General features: G+C 46.7%; 1 protein-coding gene across 4 annotated transcripts in view; it reads left to right on the plus strand.

Moving 5' to 3' along the window:
* Positions 1-410: 410 nt before the first annotated feature.
* Positions 411-23003, plus strand: part of NAAA (N-acylethanolamine acid amidase) — a 539996-nt gene continuing 517403 nt past the window's right edge. Inside the window, exon 1 of one of the 4 annotated variants that reach the window (XM_069626299.1) lies at positions 411-514. Coding sequence is in view for 3 of the 4 variants with exons in the window: in XM_069626296.1 (XP_069482397.1) it covers positions 862-1067 (206 nt within the window). In the remaining variant the exon portion in view is untranslated. Of the gene's footprint in view, positions 515-686; positions 1068-23003 lie in introns of those variants that run through there. The other 3 variants (XM_069626298.1, XM_069626296.1, XM_069626297.1) reach the window with 3 other exon arrangements.

A 23003-nucleotide genomic window follows, 5' to 3' on the forward strand; every position in this document is an offset into this window, starting at 1 on the left:
CAGACGAGGGTGGGGGTGTGGCCCCTTCCCCCGGCGCTCCAGCCATAGAGAGTACCGCAGAGGGAGTCCCTATCCGAGAGGCTGCCAGGAGACACCCCCTGAGGATAGGGCGAGGGAAACCTGTTCACCTCAGTGACTATGTACTTGAGTCTTGATTCTGGAGGAGCCTGCCGGGAGGCTGCCATTAGTACTGGGGTCCGGTGGTTGTCATTAAAAGGGTCTTTTGTGGGTTTTGGTTTGTAGTGAGTATTGTGTGTTATTGAAAATAATGTTATACTGTTTGTTGTTGTCCTCATGAAAAAGGAGGAGTGTGGTGCTGCCCCTTTAAGGGTTCAGCACGCGGCAGAGTGACGTTGCACTCCGCGGCGTACCTATAAATAAACGGGGCGTTCCCGACCACGTCAGAGCGACCGGGGAGCCCGAACTGCATACAGCGTCCTCCGTGTGAGTCTGTAGCATGAGGGGGCTCACGGCAACACACAGGGCCTTGACTAACCTGCAACATGTGGTAATGGTAATTACAGTTGTGGTACTGGCATTCTTTAAATTCACATTAGTACTGATAATGACTGAGTACCTGAAATGTGATACTTTCAGGAACAAGACTACAAAAATGCCTTAAAAAAGTGGGAAGAGATGAAAAAAAAGCGCACAAAATATAACATTTGTGCAAAATGTATCGACTGCAAATGTATTCCCTTTGCCGACCAACTCAGGCGCTGGTCAGGTCTGCTCCTCCCCTCTTTAGTCGCCTCCTCTCCCCTCCCCTCCTGTTGAGAACGGCAAGTCGTGTGCCGTTTGCTGCACTCTGAGGTGACACTTCAGCTGCTGGTTGGCTGCCGGCTTTCCGTGTGTCGAGAAATGGAGCCTGCTTCGGGTCGAGGGGCACTTCTTCTGCTGGCGACACTGTTTGCCGGGTGCACCTCAGCTTCCCCAGAAACCTCCTGGGAGCGAGCTCCCCCACTCTTCAATGTGAGCCTGGACAGCCCTCCGGAGGAGCGCTGGGTGCCCCTGCTCCAGCGGTTTGATCCCCGTTTTCTGCTGCAGACAATGGAACACATTCTGAGGTGAGTAGATCTGACGGTACCTGCTGCGTTCAGGCCCCTCGTCCCGTGTTTTTTTTGGAGAACCCCACTCCTCCTTGCAAAGCGAAAGTTAGGATGTGTTCTGCATTACCTCTAGTGCATTACATATGTCTAAAGAAACAAAGTGTCGTTTTAATCTGCATCTGCCATAATAACTTATTTAACCGAGAAGACTAGATAGATTGCGTCTATATGATGGTCTGACTGACGGGTCCCAGCTTCGACTTATTGACAGCATTACTGAGGCAGCCCAGCACCACATTTGTGTAGAAATATAGTTTAATTATGCACACTCCAGCACCCTGCACCTTCTTTTAGTGGCTGTTGCCCTCCGTGGTTCCATGGTTGGTTGACCTATAATTTCACTGCCACTTGGCGCCTATTAATTTTCATTTCACAGGTGTCGTCCCATTGCTGCTATATCTGTATGCAATGTATTCTGCCCACTCGGCTCTTCCCGTTGCAGTGTCTTTGCTCTCACAGGCTTGGAATCCACTTCCTTGTTTCCCCCACCACCTGACGCATACGATTCCTACAGCTTGCTGACCGCAGCTGAGCAGTCGCTCGTTTCCGTGCTAATCTACCGTCTGGACTTTCACACTTGCTTCACTCCGCTTTTTTATATTGGTCTTGCGAGGGGTGCTAAATAAATCGGCCTGCCTTGTATTTCCATGTACGATTTGTTACATTTTGTTTTTGCCCTTTTTAAGAAACGTGGACTTGAGTCAGAATTCCAGTTTTTGGGGGTTCAAGCGCCATTTTTTAGGACCCCTCATCTTTTCGTCCCCCCCCTCCTTTTTTTTTTATAACATCAATGACTTGTTTTTGGTTGCCACTGTCATTACAAAATGTTTCACCTTATTTAAGGTATGTTGTTATCTCACTCCTAAAACACCTAGTCCCAGGGGTGTAATATTTTCCTTGGCCTATTTGGATCACACTACGTAGGTTTTAGGGAGTACGTAGCTGGCAGCTTTTCTTTATTCATGGTTTCAGCAGAGATGAAGCCATTTTACTGCAGTGGTAGCCCAATGGATCTTTTTTGTTGTTATTGGGGCTAACAGTGGATTTCTTTAAATCCTGATCTCGGCCATTTTGTAGTTTAGAGCTTCCTTTGTTCAGGAAAACCACAAGATGTCCTTAAAATGACAGTTCTACCACATATGTTGTTTGTGAGCCCTGGTGACAACCACTTCCTTAGTTTACACTGGTTTTGGCAGAGGTCTAGGCTGAGTGGCAGTCCTACTAACCTACGGAGTTGGAAATTTGAAATGTTCTGGTAAACTTTTAATGATACCTGTGCCTTAACCGTAATGAAAAGCTTTACTAGTGCTTACTATATTCAACTTTGTTCACCTTCCTTGAATAGACCTAACCGATGTAGTTGTGTGCATGCCCTAACAAAGCTATGTCCTCAGGTAAGCCGCAACATGCGGCCGGCTTCATTCGTATTTACGCCTTGGCCCAGGCAAGCAAGATTTAGTTTACGTCTACATTCAGCGAGACGGCTCCTTTGTGTAGATCAGCATCATTAGGTGGACCAGGCACTGCCTGAGCCCTGTGAGAACTGTTGTCTGGACTAGATACTGTTGTGCCCGCTGGTTGTGCCCCCGGGTTCTCTTCCCCCACCCCCTTAGTGTTACTAAGATTTTAGAGTATATATTAGCATCTATGTTGAGCAGGGCAATGGGTCTATATGACGCAGGGTTCTTCGGATCGCTTCCAGGTTTAGGTAGTAAGACCGTAATGGACTCCTGCATGGACAGGGTTATAGTGCCCGTGGTCCTGAACGAGTTAAACAACTGTACAAGAGGCGCTAACAATTGGGGTTTGAAAATCTTGTAAAACCTGGTTGTATATCCATCAGGGCCGGGGGCTCGGGATTTAAGGGCTTTTATTGCCTCGTCCACTTCCTCGTCGGTAATCAGCGCCTCCAGAGAGTCACTCGCTGTTCTTTTTAGCCGGGCAAGCGCTGCACTCCGTAGGTATTCCCTCTGTTCCTTCATGTCCTGTACGGGAGCGGTCATCACCTGGGTCAGGGCTGTTGCGAGCTGTAGTTTGTCTTGGTCAGCGTAATGGACCTTGCCTTGTTGGTCCTGCAGGCCCACAATCGTGTTGTTCCTCTTCGCCTTGGCAAGTTTGGCCACCAGTAACTTATTCGCTTTGTTGTTCTTAGCATAATAAAACTGTTTAGCTTTTGCCATTTGGTGGGCAGTGTGTTCGGCGTAGTGGGCCTCGATCTTTTTTTGCGCTATCCGGATGGCCCGGTGAGTTTTAGGGGTCCAGCCCTTCTCCTTATGGGTCCTTTCTGCTTTTTTAAGTTCTTCCTCAAGACCCTGGCGAGTTTGTCGTTTATGCCTGTGATAGGCCGCTCCTTGCGCAATCAGTTCTCCCCACACTGCTGCCTTCATTGCGTCCCAATTGTTGACGGTGGAGGTGTCTTCGCTGGGGTTCTCCTTAAAGAAGTTGGTGATCGTGGTTGCGATCGCGTCTCTGAGTGCCATCTCGTTAAGAATCGGATCATATGGTGTTCATCTGCGCTGTTGGGGGGGTTAGACGGTTCCTGCACTCGGATTTCTAGGGTCACCGGGGCGTGATCAGACAAGATTCTGGAGCCGATTGTCACATTGTTGGTGAATGTGAAGATTTGCGGGGACACTAGGGGAAGATCTATCCTGGAGAAGGTTCTGTGGACATAAGAATAAAAGGAAAAGTTTCTTTCGGATGGGTGGAGTACCCTCCATGAGTCCCACCACCCCCAAAGTTCTGAATAGTTGCAGGAGAGCCAGGGCTATAGTGAGGTCTCCGGCACTGGGCGGGTGCGACTTGTCTTTCGTGGGGTCCGGGACCCCATTGAAGTCCCCACCAATCACTATCTGGCCCTCCAGAAAAGGAGAGAGAGTCGTATTCGGGGACACCTAGAACAGCGCCTGGCCTGAGGTGGGTGCGTATACAGAGATTATAGAGTAGAGTTGTCCCAGCAGCAGGCATTTCACCGCCATGTACCGCCCCTCCGGCCAGTTTATGGAGTTTAGAAACTGAGGGTTCAGTCCCCTCCCAAATAGGATAGCCGTGCCACCCCTCTTGGAGTTCCCAGATGCGAAGAGTCGCTTCGGGGAGTTTCGGGAGCGTAGGCGGCTGTGGTCTGCCGGCAGCAGATGGGTTTCCTGTAGCATAGCTACTGCTGCATCGTCATTCTGAAGCTTCTGTAGGATGGACTTGCGTTTGGCGGGTGAATTCAGTCCCTTGACATTCAGGGAGACGAACCTCAAAGTCCGATGTTCCGGGGCTAGTTCCGGGGCCGCTGACAAGTCCCGGGTGGAGAGGGGAGACGTAGAGGGATCAGACATCATGTCGCGGAGTGTATGGCCATTCATTAACCTGCCTATGGGGTTTTTGCTCGGGCCGCCAACGGGAGGGCCGAGTTTTAACTGGGGGTGGCGGACCTTTTGTAGGTCTAGAGCCTCCCCTGGCCAACGGGGCTACAGAACAGTATGTAGCCAACATGGCTAATCTTACAGGTATTCTCAGTGGATCGTTCCAAGGACTCATAGGTGGACTGTGCCTTGGAACCGGGCATGGGCTGTGGAATAATGCCCGCTGCTTTGAGGGTGGAGCTCATCTGTGTTCCTGTGGGTGCTGATCGGCTTCATGGTGCCAGACTGACGAGCCGGGACAGAAAGTGGTGGCTCCATCATGGGACCGCATCCGGCTACTTCCTCCTCCGGAATCTGGGAACCCTCGTCCAAGAATTTTGTGTGGGGTTAGGGGAGGCCACAAGGTCTGAGTCAGCCGTTGCCTTGGAGGGCAGGGGAGGCGAAGGCCTGGAAGCATCTGGGCGCAGGATGTTTTCAGCATCTTCCAGGTGGCTAATTTTCCTTAGTGAGCCCTTATAGGAAAATTGCAAGGCTGTGGGAAAGAGCCATCTGTAGCGGATTTTTTGGGCTTGAAGAAGAGTGGTTAGTGGGCGGAGGGCTCGCCTCTTTTGGAGAGTAAGAGGGGAAAGATCCTGAAAGATCTGGAGGGAGGTCCCTTGGAATGTAATTTCGGCTTTGGAGCGGCTTATCGCCGAGATGGCTTCCTTCGTGGTAAAGAAGTGCACCCTAGTGATGACGTCAGGGGGGCCGTCTGACTCCACTCCGCAACGGGGGTTCAGCCTGTGGGTGCGATCTAGGAGAAGCTGTGAATCTTCAAGGTCAGGGAGGAGAGACGGGAAGAAGAGGCCCACGTATTCAGCCAACCCCTTGTCTGGGATCGAAGTAGGAACCCCCCGAATACGGAGGTTGTTGCGCCGGGCCCTATTTTCCAGGTCTTCCTGCTTGTATTCTAGGGTGTCGTACTTGTCTTGCAGAAGTCTAATTGAGCGTTGGACCTCAGTTAGGGCGGAGGCTTGATCTTGGTTATGGTCCTCAACAACTCCCACTCTTTGTTCAACCTCCGAGACCCTTTTATCCGTGCTTTCCAGCTTAGTAGTGAGTTCCGTCATACAAGAGCGGAATTCTGATTTGATATCCGCCATGAATTCACGTATGTCTTCTTTGGTCGCCAGAGGTCCCTTGTTGTCTAGGGATTCCCGTGAAATAGAGGAGCAGGGGCCTGTTTCTTAGCTTTGTCGGATGCGATCAGCAGTGTTGCTATGTCCGAGGACTTGGTGGTCTTTTGTTGCTTAGTCATTGCGCTGGTTGCCGGCGGCGGGTCAGTGGCCGCCGGGCGCACTGTAGCGGTGAAGGAGAGTTGCAATGAGAGCCGCTCAGGGGCCGCCAGAGCCCCTTGAGAGGCTAGGGGGCGCTACCTGTGCGGGTTATAGGCCTTATCCGCGGGAAGCAGGGTCGTGGGCCGGGGCGCCCCAGGAAAGGCTCAGGGAGAAGAGCATGCGGGCTAAGCCTACCTTTAATTCGGATTCGGGTCGGGTGCTGGTTGTAGACTCAGGGAGGCAGTGAGGTGCGACAGAGTGCTCTCAAGGGGCTCCTGCTGAAGGCTCCCGTCGCCAATTGTTGCATGGGGGGAGGGTTTCCTGTCCCCGCTCCAAGGAATTGAGTCGCTTTAAGGGCCGTTGCAAATGTCTATAGACCGGAAGGTAGGCCCCACCGGGCACTCAGAGGAGCCACCAATGCAGCCCGCGTAGGTCTCCATCCGCCGGGCTTGTAGCTGTAAAGCGGCGTGGGCTGGGGTGCCCCAGGAGGAAGAGGGAGGAGAGGGAGCACAAAACGGGGGCCAGGCAAGGAGATCACTCCGCAGGGGAATCCCCCGCCAATCCTTGATGCATGCAGCGCTCCCCGTCGGTCCAAGGAGAACCCGGGCCACCCCCGCAGGCAGACGGAAACAGTCCTCGCTTCTTGCCTGGATGTCTGGATGCTCGTCCGTCCCATCTGGCCTGTGTGTTACGGGGAGGCTCGCCTCCAACTCCCGGCTGCGTACGCGTTCATACGTGCGCCCGCCATCTTGAATTCCTTGAGCGGCAGGGGGGACTGGGATTCAGGCGGCGAGTACGGACACAGTGCTCTTTCTCCCGGCTTTCATCTTTGAGCTGCTAGTGCCCCATCATTCCGATCCACATAGCTGGCGTCGGTGGATCGTGTAAGCCACAGGAACCGCACGAATTTAGCTATAGCAGCGGGCAGTCCACGGGTGGCTTTAGAGGAGTGACTGCATCGCGTCGGCTCCAAGCCACGCCCCCATGATCAAATGCTTTTGATGGCAAACCTAGTTCTGTAACCTGCAGGTTGCATACATCTTGCAACTGGTGCTCAACCCATGAGCGAACCCATATCCCTTGACTTTCAATATTATCACCCTGTTGCTTTATACCAGGTATCCTGAAAGTGAGATGACCACAAACTACAATATTCCACCTAGTTTGCCCAGTTCTCTGCCTGCTATGCAATCCACTCTGCTTAGTCTTTTTCTTCTTACATAATGAATACACAAAGCAAACTAGATGCTTACACAAAGTAGTGATCAATAGTTCCATCCAGTCTGCACATCTACAGATTTACTGCAATACGAAACATCAGAGCTCGCTGTGCTTTATGATTATGGTTCTGTTATATATTACCACCTGCAGGAGCCAGCTGGCCAAACTGTGTTAAGAGCCTTTTTATCATATCTATTTATTTGTGTCCATTCATGCAGCTAACCTTTTACATTTTACAGACACTCCTCTCTGGCTCGTAAAGCCTTTTCGCCCGCCCGCAAAGTCGAGTAGATTTTATGAAGGGCAAGTAGCATTTACAAGAGATGTTTGAAACTTTTATTTAACATTTACTTTGCAGTAAATGTCAAATACAAGTTTCACTGTGCATGGCTGGCCTCTGGGTGGCAGCAGTGTACCAAACATAAAGTGAGTTTGTAGTGACATGCACCATTTTACAGAAATTGCATTTTACATTTGTTGTCCTTTGAGTACATGTGGGTCAAGTGCATTTCTCTTAGGTTCAATAGGTAAACTAAGTTATCCAACCTGCAGGTCTAGCTGAAGTTGCAAGTCCCGACTCCTCTCACTAATGTCTTATTTCAGCAGTTCGCAAAGCTGCTCTATTGTTGCTCATTCCACGTCGTGGGTACAAATAACTTCTGGTGACATTATCATTATTAGTACAAAATTGCTAATGAAATGGGTCTGTTTGATAATCAAAAGAATGTTCATTAGCAAACTCTGCTAATCAATTTTTGAAAACTAATTACTGCCTTGTTCATGTCTCATTCACCGTATACATTGGTCCTGTTACTGTTCTTTATCGGTGGATGCTACGTTAATTTTCTTCTTGTCTAAATGCATATATTGCCTTTTGTTTTTAGTGAAATCTCAGCATGCAACTCGAATTTGCAAGGCAACAAATAATTCAATATAGGGACAATGCGACGTTGACATTTCTTTCTAACATAAGAGGAACCCCTGCAAATAATAGGAAAAAATTAAAAATGTTAAGAAAGTTCATGACTAATGCTCATTTCACTGAGGAGAGGTCCGCTCTCACCTACTGAGTCCAGGACAAATCAACACATAGTAATTCATGACCGGTTAATATGTAGTACATTTCATGGCGACCAAAATACAGAAGAACATTTTTTTTTATTGGACGGGGGTCCCCCAAAAAGCCCCTTGATTTTCTGCCTTTATGATGCCACCCCAACGTGACTCATTTGAACCCTTTACCGCACTACCCTTCATTTAATTATTTAATATTTTCGGTATTATGGTCTTCAGTGAAATGTACCACTCTGAAGTATTTTTGGTCAATTGACTGGGTACCGCCATGACCTTGTGGATGGTTGTGGTTACCCCCATTCACCTCACTCCAAGGATACAGAAGCGGGCTGAAAAGTATGAAAAATATAAAAAAAATATAACATTTTTTTGCATCTGAAGCGACCTCTCTCGCCTCGTTTTGTGATTGCTTGTTTGCTGTGAGGTGCGGCTTGACGCGTTTGGATTACGTGCATGGTGGGTCCTTTCCTCAGACCTCGGAAACCCTGCGGAACGCTGTGGAAGCTCTGCTCCGACGGATGTTCTGGCGGAACTACGGACCCCTTAGTCACCGAGCCAAGGTGACGGGTATCAGCGATGAACGCCCAGTGAAACGGCATACTGTGGTATCGAATAGCTTGTTAATAGCTATGGCGGGCTGACGAGCTGGTGAGAGTTTGCAGTGTTGCTTCCAGCAAGTCCCGGATGTATTGGTGCTGAAGCTGGGCTAGTTTATTGCTGTTCACTGCCACTTAACTGTTATTTACTATTGTCTGTAGCCGTTTACAGTCACTTAGGTAAAGTGTCTGACTGCTCGGACATTACTCTTTTTGGATGCCTTGAAAACACAAGAATTGTATTCCATTATATTGCAGCGTCTGGGAGACTGCGGGTAGATCCTTTGGTCCTGGCCACTTTATATGAAGAAAAGACACCCTCCCTTTGAACTCATTACAACATGTGAAAAGAAAACAGCGTTGAATTCTTATTGAGTGTCTCTGGAGATGTATGTAAACTTATGGTTTACTTTGAATAAACGGGAATTGTATCTCCTCCTACTGCAGCATCTGAGAGACTGCGGGTAGTCCCTTTGATCCCGGCCGCATTGTACGTGGAAAGATACCTACCCTTCTAATTCACCACAATGTGTGAAAGAAAGCAGCATTGAACTCGCAGTAAGTGCTCTCTGAAGGTGTGTGTAAACTGAACAGAATAGCCTCTACGATCCTGAAATTATATATCGAGCTGCAACTACAGTTTTCTGTTCTTTTTACGAGAAAAACAGACAGAGCCAAACATTACCTAACTCATTCTGGCGATTAAGCACCTTTTTTAGCGCCTCAAGACGTACGATACTGACTCTTGCTCTGACTCTTTGAATTCCGTATAAGATAAATCCTGACTGAGTACACCAAGAATTATACACCAAGTTTGCTCTATGCCATCAAATAAGAGCTCAACAATCGAACTATAATTTGCGTAAGCGCAGTTATAAAAATAACACTAATTCCCACGGCAAGATGGTGAGTAAGGGTAAACAGAAAAAGCAAGAACCCTTAGCAAAAAGTGGAATAACAGATTCTTTTCCCCACGAATGTTCAGCCAGAAACAAACTCCACCACTTTGGATGAAACGGAACCTAATGTAGTTAATAATACTTATCTGCAAGATCTATCCAACTATGGGGACATAGACAATAACTCACTCCTTGAGCTCTGCCTGTCAATGCAGAGATCCATGACCGCAGCACTCACAAAGTATTTGACATTAAATTCTGGGGATTCTCAACCAGAAGAACCCCTGACTATGAGGGAGCAATGGGCGAGATTGTCAGCTTCGCCTAACTTAAACATGCATGCAGAAACATCGGCAGCAGTATGCGACAACGAAGTGAGTGGTGTTTCATCAATAAGTCCTTCAGATATGGCTGAACTACAGTCCTTGATGGCCTCTCTCCAGTTTGGCCTTAAAATACTGCTCAAGATGTGTGGCCGAATACTGGAGAATACCCTCAAACTGTCACCCGAGGGTTCTGCTAAAGTATTAGCCACTGGGAAAGAAATCTTTAACCCTCCATCTGCAGAAAATAGCTTAGCTAAACCCTCTGGGACGACTGTAACTGAAGTAAATGCAGCCGATAACTCAGAAATGTTCTTTTCTCGCAAGCAACGTAGGCTGGCCAGAACAGCTGCTATGAGTAAGAAATCATTTGTGACGGCATCCGCACTACCAGACACAGCTCCCACGGGGAAATGCTCTAAAAAGTCAAGGAAAAAAGTTGCGTTAGCCTGCTTTTTTATCGTTTGTTTTTTAGCTATCCGACTAGCTGGTTCCTCCCTGAGAATGAAGTTGAGAGTGATAGAGAAGATGGAGATCTACAAGACCTGGGCTCACCTCACTCAATTAATGAACAAGATAAAAACTTCTCAACACCTAATAAAAATCTTAAGGATGCTACTACAGACGAAGAGTGCAAAACTAAATCAATTGGATTGAATAAAGAGAACACGGTCGCACAATCTGGTAACCGTATATGCCTCATTAAAAAACTTTATCAACAAAGTGGACGTAGCTGGTTAACGAGAACTGAGTTAATGACAAGACTACACTCAGTACCACAACTACGTGTACTCAGATCGGAAGACTTTGAGTTTATAGAACCTTTGCATGTGACGAATGCAAATGTATCGGCCATCCACTACAAATTCCTCTCATCGGCACAAATGATGCTAAGCTACAAAAAGAGCCTACTTGTGGTGGACATTGAAATTGATGTTGATTCCGAATTGGAAGAGCCGAACTGGCCTAAGCAGGATATTAAAAGAATAGTGCGCTCAAAAATATTATTGTCCTAAAAGATGGGCAATAATCCAAAACATGCATTAAACATAATTTTAATGGAAATTACTATGTAAACTTTTGAGCAAATGAGGCTCAAAGCATTTACATGGGAGCATCCATTTTGCCATTTCAGGCAGCCTGCTCAGCTCATGTTAAGGTCTGCCCTGGCGGCACTAAACAAGCAGCAAAAGTCCCTTACTGGGAGCTTTTGCTTACTGCAGCCAGAGCAGAGCTGCATGGGCTGAGGAGGCTGCCTTCACTTTCATTTTACATTTTTGGTGCTCCACAAGCCAAGGGAAGCACAGAAAACGTAAAATGAAATGCAAAAAGCAAAGGCGCAGCAATTATAAATACAACCTTGTATTTGTGATTGCCGTGTTGGACATGAGAACTTTGGTAGGGCACAAGAAGCATTAACTGCAGGGAGGGTTTAACTGCCTGATGAAAAAACACCTTTTGTAAAGGACGTTTTTGAGCACATCACAATCCTATCGGGTATTAAGAATACATTTTCTTCTGCTTATCGCCCGTAGGCAAACAGGATTTGTGAGCACCTCAATGGCCTTCTCGGATTACGGATTGTTAAGCTAAAAGTGACCCTGAGAAGAGGAATGCTCCATTGCCTACTCTTAACCATATTTGCATTACACAATCAGCCCAGCTCAGACCATCACCTGACTCCTCACAAGCTGGTGACGGGAGACTGTATGCATGTACCGCTGGCTCCTCCCACTTGAGCAATAACTGATGCGCATGATGCTTCCGATATGCTTGGTACTGAAATGCATGAATACTTGACTGCTATGATGGCGAGTGTCGCTTTTATGTCTGAACAGCGTCAAGACTGGCAAGGGAGGTGAAAGAAGAATGATGAAGACAGCAAAGTAATTGATCCTCAAAAGCTATTGGAGTCACCAGCATTGTATCTGGGTGACCAGATTCTAATAAAAAATGTTAAGCGCTGCAACAAGCCACACTTCAAAGGGCTGTATCTTGTCGATAAGTCTCTCCCACTGCAGTAAGAGTCTAAGGAAGGCAAGCCTAACTGCACCTAAGTGATGTCAAATCATACAAAGGACTGACCCCGTGCCACAACTCTCTGAAGGTGAAGAATAGGTGGCATGGATGCAGACACAATCGGCTACAAGGAGCAGACAGGAACCAGCAGACTGAGACAGACAATAAATTGATCTTTCCTATGCAGCAAAAAAAGGAATTGTGTTAGCATTTCTCCTAAGGATTTTACCTGTGCATAAATAAGATACATGCTAGCAGTCGTATGTCCTTTCTCTTAATTGATGAAAGCCGGTCCACGCACACATCCTGATAGCACATGTACTGCAAATTTTGTCGTACATGGGGTCTTCCCGATGAGTGAAGTGTGTGAAGTTCTTCGGACTGATAATGGACCACCTTTTGTAAATGACTTGAGCACATCACAGTCCTATCTGGTATTAAGCATACATTCTCTTCCACTCATCACCCTCAGGCAAACAGGATTTGTCTGCACCTCAACCACCTTTTCAAAGAATGGATTGCATAGCCAAAGCTTGCGTCGGAAGCGGCCTCTGTCTCCTTGTTTCCTGTTCTACTGAGAGGTGCGGATTGACGTGTGATGATTTGTGGCTGTGGCGAGCATCGAGAGCGACACCGACAGCGAGAGAGGGGCTCCGGCCTGTATTCGGAAAAACCACGTCCCTGATTCTGAACCTATACCCTGAGTACCCCGCGTGCTGTGTGTCGCGTGAGCCAAGTCAAGCCGCGATAGCCTCACTGCTGCAGGTGAGTGCTTCGAGCCGCGGCTGGAGCTCTCAGCAGTCGGCTTTGCAGACTCAGAGAGCTACTGAGAAGGGATGGTGCAGAGCGCATAGTTGAGCAGAGCTGAGTAATCTGAGTGAGTGTGAGTAAACCCCTTTGGGGGCCCTTGAAAAATTACTCTTACTCTTAAGACATTTGAGAAATTAACAAAAACAAGCACACATTTGACACATAACAAGAAATGACAGGGGTTGACCTGGAACCGGAACTAGGACTTGAAGTAGGAAAGAGTCTTATGAACGTGACTCTGGAAGATAAGGTGGATGAGGATAACATGACTAAAGAAGTTGTAGTTCCTTCTCCCGATTTCATCCAAGAACATTTAAATGCTCCCCTACCTAAAGGATGTCCCTTGATTCCCAACGTGGAAATTGTTAACAAAACTGCCTCACACGAAAACATTCCTCAGAAAGATCTTACTTTAGTGGATCAAAATATATTAGGGACTGCAACACTACTTAACAAAACGATTGACACTGCAACGGCACTGAGCCCAATGAACAGCAACAATTTAACGGGCACCAGAGGAAAAATGGTAGGGTCATCCTTGGGGGTGACCGCTCCCTCTAAGGTTAAGGCAAAGACCTCAACCAGTAAAACATTGCCACTGCCACCATCAGGTCTACCGCTCCAGAACTCACTGGGACCCGAGGTGGAACTACATGACTCTCTGGAGGATGAGCGGAGAGATAATTCGAACTGTACGCACACATTTGGACCTAACGTTAAAAAAGCTTTGCACATTCCCAGTGCTCTTAACACCTCATTGAGAGCTTGGAAACCTAGGGGAATTACTCTGGTGTTGTTGAAAGGGACCCAAAGGTTCCATTATAACAGAACGGATGTACCGCAACAGTGGGATTGGCAAACATCAAAGGGAGCGGTGAACATCCAGAACACTGCCTCAAAGCCGCTAGAAATTAGTACAAACATCAAAAAGGGAAGTGGCCCCAGTGTAACAGAGGCGGTTGCACCAGTAAACTTGTGCCATACGTTAACCCCAGGAGAACAGCCAATAGGGGATGCGCTCAGGGAAAACTTTCCAGTTCAATTAGCTCCATCGCTAGCTAACGTGGACTCTAAGCAGCACCGAAAAGAATCAGCGCAATTGAAGAGGAAGACACATTCAATTAAGCATCAAAGGACTATCATGGAAGAAGTACCAACACTTTCACTGGACGAGGACCTCCTAATGGACCTAATAGCCTCGTAAGGATGAATTAAACAAGTCGAACACGATTGATCCCAAGTTGATCACAGCCTTCTCCTTAACGATGGCACCCTTCATGAAGTTGATAGTCCCAAAATGACCACATCAAAGATCAAACTATGGTAATTGCAATGTTGCACAGCAAGATGATTTATGTGGAGGTATTTATTACTGCCATCCAAAACAATTTGGACAAAAACAAAGAGCAGACCACCAATATCCTAAAAAGCATACTGGAATCTATCATCTTGCACAAAGAGAGAAGACGATCTGAAAGATTTTTCTCAAATACACATCCACAAAACTCTGTAGCTTGCGAGATTAAAAGTAAGGACACTTCTACTAAGTTGGGGGCTCCGACGGGGGATAATGTAGGTTACAAGAAGCCACGAGAAGTGCAAAACATTGTTCCAAATTGTGACAAACAGGACGACACAAAAGTAATTGACATTGACGGAATTGACGGCGAGGAGTGCTGTAAATCATCTCCCATCGGGACTACGCCTGATTAAAAACAAGAAACTGGCGGACCACTGTCTCAGATGCACAGGAACCAAGACCAGTTACCGACATCAGTGTTCACCTAAGATCTTTCAGATCTTTAGTAAACTGGGCGAGGAGGACAAAGATTTAGTTCAAACCTCGGACTCACCGCAGACCAAGAGACTGGCATTTAGGAAGAAATTGGAACAAGAGAAAAAACATGGGGGGAAAAGAACCACCAGCCAAGTTCCAAACAGAAAAAACAATAGCAAAAGTAGTCCTTCGCAAGAAGGGGTCAAAAACAAAATCTGCGCTCATAATCCGTAACATTATCACGCCGGTCGACCTGGAGATCTTTGACAGATCCTCGAACAAGATCAAGGACAAGAAGTATGCTGAAGGAACTCGATGTGGGGTCCATCACCACACTACAAATACCCCGATCTCAAGATCGAGGATCGGCTCAAGAGAGCAACATTGATGAGACCCTATTAAACTTGTCGACTTACTCTGATGATATAGAAGTGGCTAGCTCAAATACCCTTGAGCCAAACCACGGATATGGATACTGGGAAAGAACTCATCAGAGTGAGGAGAAAGATGACCAGTTCACTGAATCAGAAGGGGAGCTTGAGCCGGAAAACCCGCAGGATCTGGCCGTTAAAAAAACAGTAATGGTAATATTTGGGAATAATGAAAGGTCGGTGGAATTCAAGGATCCAGCAAGAGAACGAGACTTGAGTTTTCCACCACCCATAGGAACCTCCCCAGAAATGGGAAAGGACAATCAGGACCTGGAGCAAATGGTAATTGAAGAATACAAAATATGGGATCTGAAAAGAAAAGGTTCCAAGATAAGGAATGAAGTGTTCAAACACCAGGACTGAGGCAAGTAACAAAAGTTAATGACAACATCAAGATCACTTGCACAATTGAAAAATGTGACAATGGCCCCACCGCACGTCTTTTACTCTTAGAGAGGGTTCTAAAAATTAATGACAACCTAATATTGAACAGAACCAATGTTATGAGACTTATTGGCACAGTGGACTAACTCAGGAACATACAATCAAGAGATCTACAGCAGATAGAATTTCCTGAGGAAAATCGTCTAGATAAAGTGATGATTCACTTGTCCGATCGCAAAACTATGGACATCTTAAACAAAGAAGGTCATAGACTTCTAACTATGGGCTTTTGGCTCAAGGAACAGGTGACCAACGAACCAATTGCCCTCGAACTGGCACATCACTGCCCCCTAAAACAGAGGAAATCGGACATACGGGAACGATGTCCTGACAGCGGAAAGTACAATGGGAGAGAGGAATTTCTAAGGGGGATGGCAAAAGGAGGGTCAAACCCCTTACTAAGGGTGGTCTCACAAGATGTCCTGGAAGCAAGACACAAACTCCAGAAAAAACTGGATCAGTTTGTAACAACACTCTAAAGGAAGATTGGAGTTGGCTAGCTGGGACTTTAGCTTCTAAACCATAACGCCCACAGCGTACAGATGCCTCCCTCTTCCAGAATCGGGTCATCTGCTCCTGGAACACAAGGGGTTTTGCACATCTTTTTGGACAAGGCGATTTAGTATTCGAGAATACGATCTGTTGTGTCTCCAGGAGACTTGGTTGAGTGCTGCACCAACTCTGGAGGGCTACGAAACATTTCTAAATCGAGCTACGAAAGGGGTGAAGGGAAGACCAATCGCAGGGTTGATCATCGCCAGAAAAAGAACTAACAGATGGATTAAGTTTTCTTTACAGAACCCTTCACCACTTGTACAATTCGTGTTACTGGAAAAAAAACTACTACCTTCACAAGTGGTACCTTCTAATATGCAACCCTTATTGTAACCCCGCCTCTCCATTGGCAGAGAATCTTTTAGACACCGTTACAAACTACATAGATGAGTTTTCCGCTCACCTGGTATCCACGGGGGCGCCACCCAGCCCTGGTTGGATGATTTGCACACTCAAACCCTCTCCCGGTCCCTTGGTAAGGCCTCTGGTTAAAGATGGGTCTGCAATATAGGAGAGCTGGATTCAATACCAGATTGTCTTTGTTTTCCCACCTCCCTTGGTTTCAACTCCTTCCTCCCCCTTGGGCCTTCTCCTCATCTTAATATTGTAAAAGGTGGATTCTCCATCCTGCTCCTCGTGGCAGGGGCGCGTAGATTTGGGGGGCGAGCAGCGACCAAGTTATTTCACTGGTGCAAGCCCCCTGTGGGAATCCAGGCCTGCTTTGACTCCTTGGTTTTCTGCTTTGCTGTCTTTATATGCAGTTCTTATGTTCCTCTTAGTTCGAATATTAATGTCTTGCTTCTTTCCTTTTAGGTATGGAAAGGTATTTTGGTGTTGTCATGCAGTTTGAAGATGAGCATGCGCCGGTAGGTTAAAGCGCGGTGTGCGCGATGCTGTCCGGTGAGTAATGCGCGGCGCTGTTTCACCTTTTATATTGATAACCTGTGTCTTTTCTCTCCTTGCAGGTTGCGATGTTCCTAGCCGAGCGCCGGGATGTTCCAGCATTGATACTGACCAGGAGATGACTACCCAGGTAAGAATTGTGTGGCTTTCTTCATTCGGAAGGAAACGTGAGTAAACGCTTATTAATGCTGTCTTTCTTCCTCCTCTTTCCAGGTTATGGTATTCCAGGATGCATGCGTTGCCGGATGATGGAGTTCGTACCTTCAGGTGAGTGGAACTGAAGTCGGCGATGGATTGAAGACAGGATACTATGCCAGGTAAGTTTCGTAGTGTTCTTTCTCTCTCTGCAGGTCCTTGGTTTCAGGTAAACTGGCGTCAAAGAACTGGACACGGTGAGCGTTACGCTGGCCACAGCAGAAGAACACGAAGCATGTTCTGCTGTTTGGGTGTGGTTTAAATAGTCTTAGGTAAAGTAGTCCAGGTAAAATAGTCCCAGGCCTGCTACACCCAAAGTAGTCAAGGTAAAGTAGTCCCAGGCCTGCCATACCCAAAAGACTAGAGACTGCATAGCTCAGTTCCTTGTAACTGAGCTATGTGCGTGCCTCCATGTTGGCTGAACCCTCCCAAGTTAAATAGTCCCAAGTAAATAGTCCCATTCTAATGTTGGTCTTCATGATGGTTATGAGCCTGGCGCCAAAGGCGCCAGGACTGACTCCAAGAGAGTCTTGGATAAGGTTTTAAGGCCTTTGACCTGTCCCTAACTGGAAGGCTGACTTGCCAGTGAGGGCCAGGGTTAAGGGTCATGACAGCACTCACCCACCACCCCCAAGGCCCCTCTCACGGTGGCACTTCTGCCTGTTCCTGGTTTGGCTGGATAATTCTGATGGAACCTTTTAATTAAGCGAGGTGCATGGATGTATTCACTAGGTTCTCATGATCTGTCTTGAGGGCCGTATCCCTTCCAATCAACTAAGTAGTATAGTTCGGATCTGGTGTATTTTGAGTCTAGGATATCCTTTACTTCAAACTCTGGTTCTCCGTCAACTAATACTTGTTTTGGTGGTATTGTAACCCGAGTACCAGATTGTACCGGTTTCAGGAGTGAGACGTGAAACACAGGATGGGTCTGCATAGTGAGTGGTAGGGCTAATTTAACTGCCACTGGATTTATTATGGATTCAATAGAATAAAGTCCTAGATATCGTGGACGAAAGGTCAGAGTCCCTTTTATGGGCACATATTTTGATGCTAACCAGACCTTGTCTCCAATTTGATAGTCGGGGGCTTTACTACGATGTTGGGCAGCACATTTCTTTTCTGTTCTTGGCTTAGAGTAAATGTTCTGCTGCGGCCTGGGAAATAGTCGTATGTAGGGTTTTAACCACTGGCATTTCCAAAGGGGTTGGGAGATCCTGAAGTACGTGGATGTCTACCATATATAGTGTAGAAAGGGGTTTGTCCAGTGCTGGTGTGTAATGAATTATTATAGGCATATTCAGCTATCCATAATAAGTCCTTCCAATTTCTTTCCACTTGATGTAACATGCAACGTAAGTATTGCTCGAGGGTTTGGTTTGTTCTTTCTGTTTGGCCATCTGTTTGAGGATGGTGACTTATGGATAGTCGAATGTCAATTTGGGCCATTGAACAGTATTTCCTCTAGAAGTTGGATACAAACTGAATACCTCGATCTGAGATCAAGACGGATGGAAAGCCATGTAGCCGTACGATTTCTTCCAAGAATACTTTTGTTAAACTGGATGCATTTGGAAGACCCTTAAAAGAAATAAAGTGTGCCATTTTAGAGAACAAGTCTACAATTACTAAGATGGTATTGAATCCTTGACTGGGCGGTAGATCTGTAATGAAATCAAGGGACAGTGTGTGCCATGGTGCGGGAGGAATTTCCAATGGTTGGAGAAGACCAGCTGGTTTCTGCTTTTGGGACTTGTTTTGTGCACACACACCGCAAGATTGGATACATTGGATGATGTCTTTACACCATGTGGGCCACCAATAGTTTTGTTTTACTTTAGCTCGAGTTTTGGCAATTCCAGGATGACCTTCAATCAGGGAGTCGTGATAACCTGAAATAACCTGCTCTTGTAAATATTTACATGGCAGGTGTAGACGGTTCCTAAAATATGGTAACTGGTCTTTAATGGTGTAATGTTCTCCTTGAGTACACCACTCTTGTGAGAGAGTGGGATCCATTAAGAGTTGGGTCTTGTTTTGGAGTTCATCCTGTGTCAATGTTGTCGTAAGACCCAGGAGTTTGTCTTCTAGAATGATGGCTACTGGATCTGGAGTTATGTATACCTTTTCATCAACACCCATGCGGGACAAGGCGTCTGCCTTTCCGTTTCGGACTCCTGGCCGGTATGTGATCACATAGTCATATTCAGCGATGAAAAGAGCCCACCACAGTTGACGGAGCAGAAGTGAATTTTTTCTTAAGTTCTTGAAAGGCCTTCTCTGCTTCTTCGGTACAATGGAACTTTTTATTGTTTTTTCGCAATAGTGATGTAATTGGATGCACTATTTGGGAAAAATCTGGGATGAATTGGCGGTAAAAGTTTGTAAAGCCCAACATACTCTGGATTCATTTAAATGAAGTTGGTGATGGCCAGTTAAGAATGGCATCTACCTTGTGCCTATCCATTCTGATACCTTTTGGTGTGAGGATAAAACCGAGGAACTCCACATCGGTGACATGAAAAGAGCATTTTTCAAGTTTAGCATACAGTTTATGTTGGCGGAGTTTAGTAAGGACGGAGCGGACATGCCTGACATGTCCTTCTTTTGTAGCATAATACACTAAGATGTCATCAATGTAAACCAGGGCGCAAACGTTGATCAACTCTGGCAAAACATCATTCATAAAGTACTGGAATGCAGCGGGAGCATTGCAAAGTCCAAAAGGCATTACCTGGTATTCATACAAGCCGTATTTGGTACGAAAGGCGGTTTTCCATTCGTCTCCTTTCTTCATTCGAGCAAGATGGTACGCCACCCTAAGGTCCAGTTCGGTATAGATTTGGGCGTCTTTGACTTGATCCAATAATTCGGGAATAAGGGGCAGTGGATAACGTTTTTTTACTGTGATCGGTTTAATGCGCGATAGTCGATGCAAGTCCTCAAATCTGCTTCCTTCTTTGGTACGAAGAATAAGGGACTGGCTGCCGGTGATTTAGACGGGCGGATAAATCCATTTGCCAGGTACTGATCAAGATAAGATTTAAAATTGAGGTTGTCTGGTTCAGTAAGTGCATAGATTCAGCCACAGGGAATTTTCGCACCAGGTATGAGGTTGATCTGACAATCGTAGGGCCTGTGCGGTGGTAGAGTATTGGCTTGTTCTTTCTGGCACACATCTTGAAAATCTTGGTATTCATTTGGTAGAATACTAGTCACACCTAGTACAATCGCCGCCGTACTGGGAGTAGCAGATGTACATGTCTGTTTTCCCCTTTTCTTGGTAATAACAAGTGCGCGCACAATCATCGGAAAAGGCCAACTTCTTGGCACGCCAATCTATTAGAGGGTTATGAGCTACCAACCATTGCATCCCTAAGATTAGTCGAAACGGAGGAGCTTTGATGAGATAGAATGCAATAGATTCTCGGTGTCCTTCCTGGCACAGTAGGGTTAGTGCTGCTGTACATTGGGTTACTGGTCCGGAAGCTATTTCTGTCCCATCAACAGTAGTAACTTTTTCAGTGGTCGACTTAGAGCATAAGGGAAGCCCTATCTCTTCTGCCAGATCTTGGTCTACATAATTCCCAACTGCTCCTCTGTCTATGTATGCTTGGACAGCATGCATCTGAGACGGTTATTGGTGATTGATTAAAATTACTTGTAATGCAAAGTGTGAGGTCTGTGGATCATCCTTCTCGCTCGACCTCTACGCTTGCCGGGCTTGGTAGTTTTCCGACTCCTTGTTATTATCTTCCTTCGCTGTGGCTCCAACAGTTCTCCTTGGTGGTTTCACTGGACATTCTTTGAGGAAGTGGCCTGATTTTCGGCAATAGAAGCATAATTGCTGTTGCCTTCTCTTGTCTCTTTCAGTTTTAGTTAAAGGGGGCCGTACACCTTCGATTTGCAAAGGTTCTACCGTGTTTTCCAATGTACGTGGAACATTATCCTTTGACTGGACATTCACAGCTCGAGTTTCTAACCATATCCGGTCCGCTTTTCGGTCTTGTAATCTGTGATCTAATTGCACCACAAGGTTGATGAATTCTGCACAGTCTTTAGGTGGGTTAACCACTTGAGCAAGGACATCCTTTAGTTCCCCTCGTAGACCCTGATGAAATAATGTGGTCCTTTTTTCCTCATGCCACCCAGCTTCAACGACTAGTCTGTTAAATGTTGCTTTATATGTAAGCAAGTCTTGACTTCCTTGACGGAGTGACAAGTGTGTTGTCTAATGCTTGGCCTTGGGTATGACGAGCAAAGAGTTTTTCCATTTCCATCTGGAAACCCCCAAAGTCATGTAACAACAATTTGTCCTGACTTACCAATGGTACCGACCAATCCGTAGCACTGCCACTCAGATATGACAAGACAAAAGCAACCCGCGCTTGGTCGTTAGGAAAAGCCCCAGGTCTGCAAAGGAAATGAAGGAGACAATGGTTCATGAATGTTGCGTACTTCTTGGGGTCCCCTGTAAATCGTTCAGGTGGAGCTAAAGGATCTGCCCCAAGAAGGGTTATTTGTACTGGATTGGTGGAAGAAGTTGGTACAGGTGCTGGCGGAATATTACCAGGCAATGGGGTCTGTCCTGCCTGTGATTGGAGCAGTTGTCTACTTATTTCATCGGTACGATCCTTAGTAACAATCAAATCCCCAAGGCACTCGGTGCCTGTATCGTTTCCAAGTGCACCTCCTTGGGACCGGTATCTCTATCCACGCTCTCAACATCGCTGCTTTCCGCCGCTAATGCTTTCGCTCCACTTAAACTTACCCAGAGTCGGAGATTACTCTCTCAACCCTGGTTTACTGATCAGCTAAAAAGCGCCCGCCTGCTACTCAGACAAGCCGAACGCAAATGGCGGGCTAGCTACAACCCTTTGCTTAAAGACCTGTACAAGCTCAGTCTTTCCACCTACCTAGCCAAGGTTAAGCTGGCTAAAGCTACTTTTTTCGCTCAACAAATTGAAAGTGCTCTGTGTAAACCCAAAACACTATTTTCTATTGTTCAATCACTTTCCTCCTCTGAACCCCTCACCTCGATGGTCAAACCATCGCAAAAGCTATGCAATGACCTGGCATCGTTTTTTATTACGAAAATCATTGTGATACAATCTAACATCGCCACATCTCTCGCCACGCAACCTTCTGGCACTACTAGCTTTGTGCCACTCACCTCCACTGACCCCCCGGCCAGCTGGTCCACCTTTCCTCTATTTACTGAGGCAGAGGTTTTAGCAGCGATTCTTAAAATTAAGTCCTCCTCTCCAGAGGACGCCATTCCGGCAAGTATGATGAAGACTATTGCCCCAGACATCCTGTCTGACGTCACAATGGCTATAAATAACTCATGCCAGTCTGGCCTGGTCCCGCCGGAACTCAAATCGGCTAGGGTTATTCCCCTGCTTAAGAAGCCGTCCCTTGATCCTACTATCCCCTCTAATTTTCGCCCCATATCCCTGCTCCCGTTCTTGTCTAAGCTCTTGGAATCTCTGGTCACGCCCCTTCTCTCCTCCTTTCTGGAATCCTCTAAGATCTTTAATCCTGCCCAGGCAGGTTTCAGACCTGGTAGGGGAACGGAGAGTGTGCTTGTCTCAGTGCAAGACGACATGTCTAGACTTGCGGACGCAGGTGGAGTCGGAGCTTTGATTCTGCTGGATTTGTCCGCTGCTTTCGATACAGTGGACCATCCTATTCTCCTCTCACGTCTAGCACAAATCGGGATCTCTGGATCAGTCCTGGCTTGGTTTACCTCCTTTCTTGCAGACCGCACTCAGACCCTTGCTATGCCCCCTTTCCTTTCTGTCCCCTGTGCCCTCACCTGCGGTGTTCCCCAGGGATCCTCTCTTTCCCCTATTCTATTCAATATTTACATATGGGCGCTGGTCTGCCTTATCCGTTCGTATGGACTTAATTGTTATTCCTACGCGGATGACACTCAAATCCTGATCCGTTTAGATCAGGATCATACCAAGGCCTCA

The sequence above is a fragment of the Ambystoma mexicanum genome, chromosome 6p (genome assembly GCF_040938575.1).
Source record: "Ambystoma mexicanum isolate Mex_15411 chromosome 6p, UKY_AmexF1_1, whole genome shotgun sequence".
Lineage (NCBI taxonomy): Eukaryota > Metazoa > Chordata > Amphibia > Caudata > Ambystomatidae > Ambystoma > Ambystoma mexicanum.